We start from the raw sequence: 15,195 nt of genomic DNA on the forward strand, positions 1-15,195 counted from the left end.
TATGAATACGATGTTCATAATGTAAAAGCAGAAAGAGATCTGATTTCATATGAAATATAGGAGACTAACATTGTGTAGGTTCGTCTTTAACAATTTGTGTCAGTTTTGGAACAGTAACATACAAAGTATAAAGCAATACATATCATGTACATGATGAGCAAACATTCCAGAACATTGTTTTTAATGGCTAAATTAGGTTGTTGGCGTCAGTAGAAACACCTGAGCGGTTGTCAAATCAAGATTAAATTTTGCAGGTGACCTAAAATCTGGACACGCTGCAGGATCCTAAGGCAACAGTGTGGATATAGCTACATCATGCTCTGCATTATACATAAGGAACGAGGAAGGTGCGCAGGAGGAAGTGAGCTTCGGCAGATAAAGGGGATTTTCTCTTAAAGTCTTAAGAGGCTGTGTGTGCCCTTTGTGAAAAATTGTGGGCCATCGTGGGAAAGTGGGAACGCAGCAGGGTCACGTAAAGTGAGGTTACGTGGCCCAGCTGTAACAGCCAGAAAGAAGCTGCATGCAAGGTAAAGGGGAGAGAAAGTGAGTGAGAGGGAGTGAGTATGTATGTATGAGTGAATGTATGTATGAGTGTGTGTGAGCATGAATGTGTATTAGTATGAATGTTTAAGTGTGTCTGAGCGGGAATGTGTAATAGCGTTAAGGTGTATGTCTCTGTTAGCACAAATGTCTATGTTTAAAAGTATGTGTAAGCGGGAGTGTGTGAGCATGAATGTGTATGTGTGTGAGACAGGGAGTGTGTTAGCATGAGCGTGTAAGTGCGTGTTAGTGTGTAAGCATGTGTGTAAATGTGTGTCACTACGCAGGTGATTAACATTGGTGGGTCGGCATCTAGCCACACCTCAACTCAAGTGCCCCGATTTGGACATCTACATGTTGGAGTGTATGGGTATATAGACTGACAAATATTTATATAATAAGGCATCTATCTTATGCATATCTGCATTTTCAACATTTAGTAAAGAAGTGCTGTTTCTCATTGTCGACACCCGAATCCTCCAGGTGACATGCCTCACTCCCCACCTCCGCCCCCATCAGTGGGTGGTAGCCCTGGCAGCATCCTGAAAGGGTAGGCTCCGGGTAGCCAGAGCCCAAGGGTTTCCAGGTATGCTGATCGCCCAATAGGACCCTAGTGTGGTGGCAGAGGGGCCTTGTCAACCTATGCCTGAATACATCACCATTCACCAGTCTTTGCAGCCATCTAGAGATCTATGGGAACAGACCACTGAGATATGACATCAGAGCCCAGAGTTCTGCTAAGAAGTGGCAACACAGACCTTGTTTCTTTCTACACCTCAGTGGTTTGGTCTGGGGAGAGTTGAGATCTTCTCAACCAGCTCATGACCACCACTGCCTGCAAACGTGGAATAGTGGGAAATCTTGGTGGGATAGTGGCTGAAAATGACTGTCCCAGGATATGCAGGGCAGTTGGGAGATAAAACATGATACAGCACTGTCATACGGCACTGCAGCATCTGTTGTCACCAGATAAATGGCAATATGTCACCCATGCATGTCCACATAAGACACCTCGGACAATAAGACCAATATCGGCAATTCCCGTTTCACTCCAAGTCTAAGCTTTTCCATTTTTGTGGCCAAAAAAAGCAACACTTGAAAAAATCTTTAACTGATTAAAACATGTAGTGTAAATAGCTTTTTACCTTTCACCTAACAAAAACGTATATCTTCAAACATTTTCATACATTTTCAGTATGCTTTGACTGCATCTAGGGATATACAAAGTCGTCAAGTTTGTAAATGCTGCTCTTAGGAAAAACTCACATAATCGCTCGCAAATAAGATCAGGACATTAGTGCTGGAGAACTGCCACCTGGTTCTAATTTTAGAACAGACTCAGCAGATCACTTCCTGGAGGCATCCGACTGTTTGTGTTCTGACACTCGTTCCAATCTCATTGCAGATCCGACGGTAATAAAATCACAGGTATATAGCACAGTAACATTTAAATGAACTATAAAGAAACGTACACTGGCACCGATTAAGATTTATTAATCACTTCTAATCAATTAGATGTCTTTTTTTGAAGCATTGAGCATCCCAAATATTAGCAACATCATAAGGGGCTTATGATCATAGTAAGGAACATCTGCTCAAAGCTTGGAAGTAGCATGACAGCGGAGTAACAAGCTTCTTCATCATCCACGTTTGGCAAGCTCCTATGCATGACTAAGCCAACCTCTCCATTCAGGCTTTGTCCATATTTCCTAACATCTCAGGGACCCGTGACTTATTTTGAGCAAGTCTGACCTTACTATGTAGGCACAGGCTAGAGCACTGATCCGACGAGGTGCACCACCACCAGGCTCTCTACAGTGTAAGCAAGTGCAAGAGAACAGCCTGGCTTTATTGTGTTCAAAAAACAAAATACTGTCTGCGCTTCTCACCCTAATAAAGTTGGCAACAAATATATAAACATAATATAAATGAGAGGTTTTGGTTATATGAATTGGCCAAAGCATAATTAAGCTCACCCGCCACGTCAAGGCACACTCTCAATAGGGTGAGATCCTACTCTCACCTCCTACGTAGTGGGCACACAAAGCAGTTTATACTGCTACCAAAACCTTATTAATGTGTTGGGGGAGGTGGCTTTATTGTGTGTCCTGCTCACAGATACATGAGCTGGTGCTCATAACATTCTTGGTGCTGTGGCCAGCTGCTTCTTGGGATTTGTTTTATCTTGTTACTGGAGCCACATACCTAGGTATAGTTATTGGTTACTTGATATTTACCACCATTCTGACCTCTCAAATTGTCACATTTATGATCTTCTTGGAATTTGCTCCTCCTCTGTTCCTGTTGTGGAAAGACATCTATGAAAACCGTACCGGAAGCTGTCCAATGTAACACTGATATCTGAAGAGTCTGTCTTTGTTTGAGGAACAATAGAAGTAACTACACCCATCCTGAATGTTGGTTGTAAGGTTGTCATGATGACAAAATCCTCTGATTTCCAGTCCCTATAGGACTGTTCCCTGGAAACTGTACTATAACCAATTACAAGATCTGTACAGAAGACTTTAAATGACAAGATCTATTTTATTCATCAAGCCAATTTGTAATGAGAATGGGAAAGCATAAATGAATGAGTCAGAATATATACAGTTATAAGGAGTCAGCTAGTCCAGCCAAGGCGAACATACACATTTGCCAATATTGTTTGGGTTTGGCACGGTTACCAATGCTCAATTTGTGTTATGTTATGACACATCCGATTCCACTCCAGCATCGCAATAACAACAAACACAACAAATTGAATTACATAAATTAGGATTTAGAACCAGCTGCCCCAAACAAAGTTGCTTAAGACTTACATCAGGTTAGGATTATAGTTTGGCAGCAGCAGCAGCATAGAAGGGTTCCATGCCCTAGAAAATATGGTGCCTGCCATTATCAGTGTTGGCTACCAGTCAGAATGAGGGTTGTGGGTTGTAGGGATGATCTGCTCCTGGTGGTCTTGTGGGAAAATGGGAGGAAGCCACCAATATTTTTGTCCCTTGGCTTCCTACACGGCCCAACTGAGGGAACAGATGGGCCCATGGCACTTGTTTGCAGCTATACACCAAATCTTGCAAATCTCTGCTACCAAGATTTACTCCTATATATTTTATATTATTATGGAAATGCAGCAGTTCAAAATATGTTACGCTAGTCACTGTTTTGTCCAAATACAGAAGCAAAATGAGATGTAACTAAATGAGATGCAACTAAACTCTGGAGACTGTGATCGCCTTCCTGGCACTCAAGGGGTTAATAGCGTCCCTTTTGTCAGCCATTAAAGTGATGTCATATAGAGAGAATGTACACAGCCCTCGGAGCTTCCTGCTGCAAATTCTCAGCTCCCGGCTATCGTTCGCATTTACACGCCTCCATTTCTTTAAAAAAAAAAAAAGAGAGCAGTGAATGAAAGAGTTCCTTCAGGACAAAAATCTCTAGGCCCCTTAATCGGCAGGCTAAACCTGTTAATAGAAAAACAAGGAAAGAATGCCATAGATCTACCTGCAGATTATTCCAGATTAACACTGCATGAGAATGTTCACTGTAGGACCGTATAATAAAATATGATTAGTATTATAACAAGAATGTTTCGCAACGTGGAAGTAAAATGACATCCTAAAAAAATAAATTATACCAGCATTGAAAATCATCCTCATCCAGTAAAAAATGCAGTCTTTTATATGGATTGTGCCGTGTTTTAGCATTTGACTCAACAGAGCACCATCTCTAACCGTACGGCCCACAGTCCTATTTTGCTAGGTTTGTATTAAAAGTGTCCCGAGTAAAATCAAAGAGGCCCTGTACACCTATATCTAATACTGATGACATCATAGTCCCGCTATAAGAGTCAAGTCCCATGATCTCCCTTTCTTGTTGTTCTGTTCTGCATTTCTTTATACTTAGAATAGCTGTTGTGTGTAAATGTACCACAAAACTCCACGGCAATAAAAAAAAGTTCCCTACCCACTTCCAACACCAGCAACTGCCACCACCAAGCAAATGTCCCTCTTGCTAGCTCTTTTAATGTTGTTAAACTTTTTCTCTCTGGAAATACTTAACGGACACATCGACATAAATTGTGTTATGAAAGATGAAACCCTGTGTGTGTTTATCATTATCCAATTACAGTGAAAGTATTTAAAATTCCATGCATGGAGATCAATGCTATTTTGGTACATAATCATACAATACATGTTGGGTGTGGTAGCCGTAAAGCTGCTGTGCACCCTTTGATTGTCCGGTGGAAGGGAGTGGTGGGAAATGTCTAACTATACCAATTCCATGGAGAACTAACCAAAACCATGACATCAGACAAAGCAAGGAGGATGGCCTCCGACATAAATCAAACGGACCAGATAAGAGATCCCTACCCAGGACGGGTTGGACCTGCATCACAGCCGATACCATATCAGCAAACATGTACACATCTGTTCAAAGGTTGGGGGGTCAATTAACTGTTTCCATGGAAAACACAGATTTCCCACTGTAACATAATGGCAAAAGAGTTCTCTAATGATCAATTAGCCTTTTAAACTTAAAACGGATTAGCGAACACCTCGTGTCATTGGAACACAGGAGTGATGAGAGCAATAGAGCCCCTGTACGCCTATGACGATATTCCATTAAAAATCAGCCGTTTCCACCTACAATAGTCATTTACAACATTAACCACGTCTGCTCTGTATTTCTGATCAATTCCACGTTATTTTAATTGGCAAAACTTGCTTTTCTTTCATTTCTAAGTGACCCCAAACTTTTGTAGCGTGCATTACTTTAGATCTAACTATAACCAAGTGTTAGTAGCATGGACACTATATTAGTATTGAATTAAAACTAAAGAGCACAAAATAAGGGCCACCTCCTATAACCCGGCAGAGCCTTGGCTCCAGATAAAGAAGTTCCAAGTGTTGGCTCAGTTAAGAAAACGTGTCCGTGATGAATCATATCAGAGGTTACCGCACTGCATCTGCAACTTACTGATGCACCAAAGCTATAAATAGTATATAATATACTTTTAACTTAGTCTAATGTTCCGGACACCCACCCTGAAGAACAATGCATATTAAAAGTTATGTTCAGGGACATGTGTCCACCCAATTTATCTCCTGCATAGTGTTTAGCTGGGGTGGGGAGTGAAGAAAGGGGCAATTGCATATGGGACGGTCCAGGTTTTGCAGAAATCCACGTGCATTTGCAAAATACAGACCACAACAACTAAAAGGGTCTACACGACTATCATATGCAGTAAAAGGTACATATGATGGCTGCACAGACCCTTCAAAGTCATTCAAATTTAAATGTATCGATGGGAACTTTCTTTCCCTGCATTGTATGCAACCTGTACAGTAACGCCATTGGTTTTAGACACCTCTCTAAACCAATGGCAATAGTGCACAATGCCAGTCAGCAGCTGCAAAAGGCAAGAAGGGAAACAGATATTAAATTCTTAAAAAAAAAAAAAGTAAAACGTGATCTAGAAGCAGCAGAAACGGAACTGCTTGAAGCAGGCAAGCAGCCAATCACTGGCTGAAAAGGGCTCCAATTGAAGTCAATGAGAGTGTTTGCTGTGCATGCACACAGGGGTCTGAATAGACCAGTGTTCACAGAGCAAACGCTAGAGGTGAATGGAGGTTAATATATCACATGCAGGGAGATGTGTTTATCTGAACACATATCCGGGATGGAAGATAGCTGGGGAAAGGGGGCAAAATGCATATGGGCAAAATAGCATTTACAAAAGGCACAAAGCGAAAACGTAAAGGGGCCGTGCAGCTATCAAGCACATTAAAGTGCCTACGATAGCTGAAAATATGACCTGATGAAGCCCTCACAATTACTTACGAGTACAGTATATTTAATGTGAACACCATCACCATCTGTTTCTGTAAGTCATATAATACTTATGTTCTGTCTACCCATTGTATAGTGCTACAGGATATGACGGCGCTATATAAAACAATAATATTCAGCCGCTGCAATACAAGTTCTGTGTCTGCCACAATCTGGCTAGGGTTCATGGGATTTGCAGTTATCAGAGTGCCATGGGCTGCCTTGCCTTTATTTGATCCATGTCTGCGAAGGGTATCACGGAGCATAAGATGCAGGGATGGGCAGCATTTCCTCCATTTCCAGGAAATGGGTGAAGCTGTGCTTGAAATGACTACCCAGACGTTGAAGGAAATGTTGTCTGATAGCCCCAGCTATCGGTTTCCTGTTTTGAGTTCACATTTTGTTTTGGTAAAACCAAAAGAGAGGGGCAGATGGCCACATGGCCACAAATGGTCCACTATATCAGCCGGATCACATTTTAACCATTTGACTTTCAAGATTAAACGGATCAGTCTATTACTGATGTCCTGCAGCTCTAATATTTCATGTCCATAGATAAACAAATCACAACAGGATCATCATAAATAGATGCTGCACACAGTCTTGGAGGACAATACTCACACGTTGCGTAGCCCAACTCTGTTCTTTCTGGCCTTGGTTTGAATGCCTGGGAATATTGGTAGTAATAAGGGATCAATAACTGTACACTTGTTAGCAAGTGCCCTAATGTATCGGTTTGTCCTGGTCAGTCAATTAAAGTTTTTTCCTACTCCTTGAATATATAAATATTATAAGAAGCTCTGAGTAAACTGCGGGGGCTAAATAAATACAAATTTCAGATACACACACTTACATATAGTTTTAGATTAACTGCTATATGCACAGGTCTAATTCTAGCCCTACCCAACGCTATGATTTAGACCAGGGGTGGGCAATTAATTTTCCCATGGGGCCACATGAGAAATTGGAATGGTTTTAGAGGGCCAGACCTCTACAAACTACAAACTCCGAAGCCTTGTCCATTTTGTTAACTTATGTGCTGTTTAATAAAGTTATTCAAGCCTACGTCATTGGTAGAGGTGCTTGAATAAGTAAGGCCTGAATAACTATTAGCACAGCACAGAAGTGAACAAAATGAACAAGGCTTCGGAGTGCATACCGTATTTTTCGCTCTATAAGACGCACCTGCTGATAAGACGCACCTAGATTTTAGAGGAGAAAAAAAAGGAAAAAATATTTTGAGCTAAAAAATGGGCTAAAATATTTATTACAATAACTGAATAAGCTATGAACACAGTAAGACACACGCAGTAAGACACACACAGACACAGTGAGACACACACAGACACAGTGAGACACACACAGACACAGTGAGACACACACAGACACAGTGAGACACACAGACACAGTGAGACACACACAGACACAGTGAGACACACACAGACACAGTGAGACACACACAGACACAGTAAGACACACACAGACACAGTAAGATACACACAGACACAGTAAGACACACACAGACACAGTAAGACACACACAGACACAGTAAGACACACACACACAGTAAGACACACACACACAGTAAGACCTCCCTCCCTAACCCCCCTTCTCAGTATCTCCCCTCTAACTCCCTAACCCCCCCTTCTCAGTATCTCCCCTCTAACTCCCTAACCCCCCCTTCTCAGGATCCCCCCCCCCCGCCCCGGTCACTTACCTTAAACTCCTGTGTTGGAAGCGTGAGGCGTTTGTCTCGGGTGCCGGCGCTTCACTGCTGATCGCCGGCGTCTGACGTCATATGCCGGCGCCCAGCGTAAAGCGCCGGCACCCGAGACAAACGCTTCCAACACAGGAGTTTAAGGTAAGTGACCGGGGCGGGGGGGGGACACCGGACTCATTGGTGAGTCACCAGGACACTCTTTGCGGGCCGGTCCGAGCTATTCAGCGGGCCGGATGTGGCCCGCGGGCCGTGCTTTGCCCAGGTCTGATTTAGACTGTCATTCGAACATGAAACAGATTACTACACCCTTTTTACTATTAGTAAATGCACTTATCAAAAGCTACCTGTAGCTTAATAGTGTTTTGTTTTAGGGATATAGGGTTCAAATCACGTCCAGGAGAGAGAAATTAATTGGCTGAACTTCCCTTAACCTACGGTGGTCGAGTATCCTTCACATGGGGTGAATACCCAAATACTGTAATAAGTGGCTGTTCTCATTGTCACGCAGTCGAGGTGGACTCTTGGTTCCTATAGCCTGTAGGCATCGTTATGTTTATTAAATATACTGAACTATGAAATTAAGGAATTTGTATAAGAGGAAGTTTCCCCACAGAGGGATATGGATATAACTATTGCTATTATTTACTAACTAGTGACTGTAATCTGATATGGCACCAAGTGTCTGAGTGAGAGCAAAGGTAAAATAATTACAAGTGGGAAGTACCTTCAGGATATTTAAACGTTTGCAGACAGAGAGCTTTCTAATTCTCCAGAGCTTTGACATTAAAAATAAATCCCCAACTTTTAGAGATGAACGTCTTTACTTTTTGTGCTGAGCCTACGGAGGTTTAGATAGCACATTGCAAACCCCTTTGTATGCTTACTTTCTCATTTGTTCTTATGTGACATATTTTAAACCAGTAGGGTACTTTGCAATGTGTTCTTCGCAGATTTTTGTTACCCAGCTTTTCCAAAAATAGCTGGACACTAAGGAGACACTAAACATGCCACATGAAGTCAGAGTATTGTCACATAAAGGTGCATTTTGCTATTTTTACAATATGCGGCTTGCAAGAAAAGGAATGACACCTTTTGCGGCATCAATGTCCATGTTATGTTGCACACTGCATCATGTATGACAATTATTCCTATGTTCAGATCATCTATGGGATGCATCTTCTGGGGCACATGAACTACCTTCTTAAATAGCAGCAGGGTAGGCGAATAATTGTGTGAAACATGAACATTTTAGTCACTATGTTTGCAACTTTTTGAGACAAGTATCCTGTATAACCATAAGACAATAACTAAAGGACGTGAAAGAATGGTGGGCATTCCCCTTTAAAATCATTACCGTGAAGGGGTCACAAACAGGAGCAAACATTCACGCTGACTTCATTCAGTGGGTGGGGAGGAAACAGGAAAAGAAAGAAAGACTATTATTGCCTTAAAGTTGCAAGTTTTAATTTTAAAATAATAAATTATATTTATATAGCCAATTATGGAATTTTGGCATTGTTTTGTTGGTTAAGGCTTTGCACTCTATGTCAAAACTAGTCACATATGTCACCATTAATAAGGAAAAGGTTTGCGGCATATTTAAATAGTATAGACAGAGCAAATGACAATAAAATATTTAAACAACATATGCACATTTATGACAGACAGGGAACAGCTTTCATGGTGAATAAAGAGTGGGTAAAAATGAATGTTAAAACTATAATAAACATTAAAAAGACATAAATATCACTGGGCGGGTTGGGAGGCAACATTAAAATTAAAGACACATTTGATTATGCCAGGGGCCGTTTATTATCATGCACTATGGAAATACAGTAGAACTACCTGACTTAACTCATTGTTTGTTCTTAAAGGCTGGTGTGATTCTAACAGTGCATATAAACCGTTCATACTTCATTGAGCACATGCAGATAAGGATTAAAGGGGACTCGTTCGGCACCGCATGTTTCGCGTGGTTTCAAAAGAAGAAATCCTAATTTTATGGCAGACTTAAACCAAAGTTGCGGTTTCTTACTTTTTATGGCCAAATACAATTCCCATAAATTGGACGCTGCATACATTAGGTACAGAATTGAGCAACCACAAATCTATACGAAGGGACATAAAAGACCAGACTTTAGTAATTAATACTATAGTGTAGTATTACCATCAATTACTGAGCCTGTGCAATGAAGTCTACAGATCTTAACGCCAAGTATAAGGTATAAATATAAAATAAAGTGAAATAAATACTCAATTAGCCACAATGTACATAAAATGACAATCATTTTATTATAGTGTAGAATTTAGGAGACACTCACTGTAACCCACCATCCCAATAACAAGTCAGCACACTGAAAAGAGGACATTTACAGAAAAATCACTTTTGCCTCACTCCATTTGTTCCCAACATGCCCCATTCACACCCACTTGCAGGATATCAAAAGGGAGCTACATCCAGAAGCAAAAAGCCATACAGCCGTCAAAAATGATGAATAAACTGAGGTAACCTTTTTTTATTCCTGCAAACTGCACACACCACCATTCTAACGGGGACTTCTGGAAGACACAGGCCTTAAACCGCACCCAGCACGAGTTTTAAGCCCTGTTAATGCCACTTTAACGCCGGTACAAAAGAAAAGCGATAGCCCTCTGAAGCTTTGCAGTCTCCTCTGGTCCCGAACGATGTCGTTTTCGTACTGGGGGGGGGGGGTGTAAAAGGTAATGTATACAGGCATACCTTGCATTTACTCAGCGGCATCAATAAAAGGTTTACTCAAATTACTCAGCAGCGCAAGCACCGCAGATGCCATTAACAAAATACAAGGGCTTTTGTTTTATTGACATTCAAATCTAAAAGAAAATGATTTGCTCCAAAATACGACCACCATGTCCATATGCTGCCGCTGTGCCAAACCTGAAACTCCACATACAAATGTAATGAAAGTGCATATTCAAATATCCTGTATCGCTACTAGTAAAATAAAACATCTTTCAAAAAGGTCTTCATCAAGACAATTTATATAACTCTTAGTTTAGGCCATCATTAAAGTCCGTAAGGGTAATGGATCCATGTCTACCTGTGGGCTGTTACAGTAAACATAGTGCAGTAAGTGTCATTACCTGTGACGGCACGGACACTTATCACACGCTAAAGCAATAATAGGAAACAAAACGAGTTTTAACCTTTTTTGGAGTCTCCCCAAATTAACAAACTAAAGGTTTTTCCTATGGGACTGTCAGCATACGGGAGGCCAGATCAATTTAATATTTGGCAATTAAAATGACAATTAAAAGAAACCTGCATTATCAAAAAGACTGATTTGATCAAAACGATTTCTAATAGACAATGAATTGAAGTACTGGATATTTAAAGGCACACGCCCCCTTTAAATTTTAGGCATTAGTGTCATGATGGCCTTCCCAATCGATAAACTTTCCATTAACGACCGCCTTTTAATTCAAAATTCTGTGTCTGATTTCATACCAATGAGACTAATCTAGACAAGCACAGCAGATATTAGTGCCCGTTTGCACAGATACCACTTAAACGCATTGACCCCAATTAACAGACAGATCTTTAGTTCTGAAGAGCAGATACTGGATTTAAATCTAAATTTTAGTGTCTAGAAAAACAATGTTTTAACTAGAATATTCTGTAACCAAATATAATTTAAACTTGCAATTATAAAACAATTTCTTCCAAATAATTTAAAAGTCATGTATGAAATACACGCTTGGAAGAGACTGCAACTTTGAGGAATAAAATTCATATGACCAGAGAAACATGGACATATACACTTTCGTTTTCATTATGCTTGTTGAATTGTGACGGAGGTCTACAAAAAGCCAACCTTCTCCCATCATAAATCAACATAGGGACCATGGTGCTGCCCTTCAAATTTCAAAGGATTCAGAACAAGCCTCTTAAAATCTGCCTACATGTAATTAGCACCTCCAGTACAGATGGGATCCCAACCACTTAATCATAGGATACCCTCAAGCCCTCAGGGGGTAATGGGATAAACCAATATTCTTTGGTAAAGTTAAATGAGAGGCCAGCCCTGTTTAGGGCGATTTCACAGAATTGGAGTTTACTGGCGGTAGAGTTCTTGGAGATGACCTCTCTCTCAGTGCCTGAGATAGCAGGTTGCACCCATCAGAGACAGCACAAGCAGAGCTCCTCAATCTGTCCTTGTAGTCCGTCATCTTGCTGCTACTGTCAGAGTGCTGGGTAATATCCCTGAGGCATTGGGTCAAGAGCACACAGGCAGACACCACACTCATTGCACCCCCTAAAATGGCTGTTTGTACAGCTTTGCCCTCAGGATTCAGGACAGCTGCTTTACCCAAAAACTGGGGCTCTGTGGCAAAGCCCACCAAGGCATGGACAGCCTGTACTAGGGGTCCACTGAAAAGGGCACACCGATTCCTAGAGAGTTCACTTGGAGAAGTCTTCACTTCCTTGATGCAGGCGAGGAGAGCCGTGGCACTGGTACTCATGCATTTGACTCCTAATTTAAACTGCTCTCTGGCAAATTTGTCCCTTGATTTCTCGCTGGCAGCAATGCTGGCATCTGTGAGACTCTTGAGGTTCCTTAAAAGGTTGTGGGAGATTTCTAGAAGCAGCTCTGGAGTCAGATCGGGCAGGGGCACCGTCCTGAGCGTGGCACAGCTCTGCTCCACCTCATGCCTACACCGCGTTACCTTGTAGCGGTCCACCAGACCTGGCAGGGCAGCCTGGGAACCTGGCACTTCCACAGCCGCCAGGTAAGCTGCATGGGCAGACAGCTCAATCAGAGATACCACCAGGTCGCCCATCTCCCAGAGGCTGTCACCCACCTCTGAGAACTTGCCCATGTTGAGCTGGCTCTGGACATCATGAGTCAGGATAGACAGGCCCTTGGTTCGGGCAATAACGGTGTCTCTGCATTTCTCAAACGCCTCGCCCAAGTGCACCGAGCTCTCCGGGTTGACAGGCCGGGGCTCACTAGACAGCAGAAGAAGATCGGCCACCAGCTGCATCTTGGCCTTGCACTGGTCACAGATAGTTAGCAGCTTCTTGCGGGGCTGGGAGCCACCTGGGGCAGTTCCACAGAGAAGGGAGGACCGGGCGGAACCAGAGCCGCCGCTAGCCATCTCGCCCGGTACAGCGTCTCATACCTCGGCCAGTGGGAGCGGTATCCCAGGGACTCCCCCGCCGCATCATCCCATGGAGAGGGTACGGGCGCTGCCCTAAACCCACAACTTTTGTTTTAGGCCTCGCGGCTCGGCGCTGCTCCCCTCATGCCGGTTGAAGGGCCTCAATTTTCGTAAAAAAACCAGCACCAAAAGAAAAAAAAAAAAAGACACGCCCGACCAAGGCTCTGCCTCTCCCGGCCCGGATTAGGAACGTGGGACGGCGCCGCCCTGTGACGTCATCCGCATGGTCGCAATACTACGAGATGTGGGATTGGGGGAAACAGGGACACCTAGAGGACAAGTGGGGGTAGTGAAGACTGCTGTTAACGGGAGAGCAGAATTGGCATCTTCATATTCACGAATGACATGATAGAAACATTAGAAATGCTTTTTGGGTCATTTATTATTCAAAAGCCTCATCAAACTTATTTTATGGTATTAAAAATGATGTACACATATTGACCAGGGTTGGCCCAGCTGCACGGGACAAAGAATGAAATGCTGCCTCACCAAAAAAAAAACAACAAAGAAACAAATCCACTAGAGCTATTCCCACAACATCTCCAACCAAACCATGGACATTTTGTTACATCACATATATCTCTATCAAACTGGTATCCTGATATTTTCATATATACACACATACTTAGGCACACCTTCACAGTTACATACTTACACACATTCTTACCTCTGTGGCTACCTCTGTGCTGTTCTCTTGTGGCCCTCACACAATGGCTACGTCTGAGTGCTGAGAAATGACATCCTATCCCGGGGCTCAGAGTCTGCCTGCTGGGACTGAGGGAGCCCCAACACAGAGAGCTTTTATGGGGCCAGTGCTTAACTCTATCAGTCCCTCCATGCATTTACCTCTGACGAGGGATGCATGGAAAGTCTCACCTGACGGATATTGACATTAAATTACAGAAGAAGATGCTGTTCCAAGGGGTAACTTTTTACCTATAAAGTAAAAAACATTTAAAAGAATGAATTTGCTCCTATTAAGTATAACTTAATTGAGATAAAAAACACAAATATGGCCCCTGGGTGAACAGCAAGCATTCACTCTGGCCCGTTGAAGCCGCTAGGTGCAGGTAATAACTGCAGCTAGCAGCACAGAGAGCAGGTGTAGGCTTGTGACCCTGGTGTGAAAGCACAGCTGCTCAAAAAGAAGGCGGTACGTTTGGAGGGGTGAGAGTACAAGTATGATGGGGTGAGAGAAAGGGTGAGAGAGGCAAGCAGGCAGGAGGGAGGGAGGGAATGAGAGAGATGATAAGGGTGTAAGAAAATGAGTGAGTATGTGTGCATGCATGTATGTAAAGTGCATGTGTTAGCATGAGTGTGTACGTTGGAGGGAGTGTGAGCATGACTGTATATGTGTAAGTGTGTATTAGCATGAGTGTTTAAGTGTGTATATTACTATGAATGTGTAAGTGTGTGTGTTATCATTAGTCTGTATGCGTATGTTTCAGTGTATTAGCATGAGTATGTATGTGTAAGTCTGTGGTAGCATGAGTGTATTGGTATGAGTGTGTATTTGTAAGTGTGTGTGTATTGGCATGAGTGTTGTGGTGGGACGCCCTGTACCCCGACTGGGTACTCCCGCCAAACATTGCTTCCTCCTGCCGGGACACTAGTAATTAACCCCTTCAGCGCCAGACAGAACCCGAGTTGTAGAGAGAAGGGGGGCGTATGTATGTGTAAGTGTGTGTTATCATTAGTCTGTATGTGTATGTTTGAGTGTATTAGCATGAGTATGTATGTGTAAGTCTGTTTGTGGTAGCATGAGTTTGTATGTGTAAGTGTGTATTAGCATTAGTGTGTTAAATAGTTACACAAAAAACTGATTAAGCTACTTCGAATTCTGCCATCAGGGGGAAAAAATCCTTCTTGACTCCAAATGGCAATCGGATTTCTCCTTGGAT

At 42.5% G+C, this 15,195-nt stretch overlaps 1 protein-coding gene across 1 annotated transcript; it reads right to left on the reverse strand.

The window, feature by feature from the left end:
* Nucleotides 1-12,160: 12,160 nt before the first annotated feature.
* LOC149299983 (talin rod domain-containing protein 1-like) lies at nt 12,161-13,231 on the reverse strand. Its single transcript, XM_089485487.1, has one exon. It carries the CDS (start codon nt 13,229-13,231, stop codon nt 12,161-12,163), a length of 1,071 nt encoding a protein of 356 aa, XP_089341613.1.
* Between the last annotated feature and the right edge of the window lie 1,964 nt (nt 13,232-15,195).

The sequence above is a fragment of the Sceloporus occidentalis genome, unplaced genomic scaffold, assembly GCF_023333645.1.
Source record: "Sceloporus occidentalis isolate IW3139 unplaced genomic scaffold, rSceOcc1.0.p SCAF_26, whole genome shotgun sequence".
Taxonomy (NCBI): domain Eukaryota; kingdom Metazoa; phylum Chordata; class Lepidosauria; order Squamata; family Phrynosomatidae; genus Sceloporus; species Sceloporus occidentalis.

Excerpts from the sequence above, each read along its gene's own strand:
- LOC149299983 (XM_089485487.1), bottom strand. The coding sequence starts at position 13,231 with ATGGCTAGCGGCGGCTCTGGTTCCGCCCGGTCCTCCCTTCTCTGTGGA.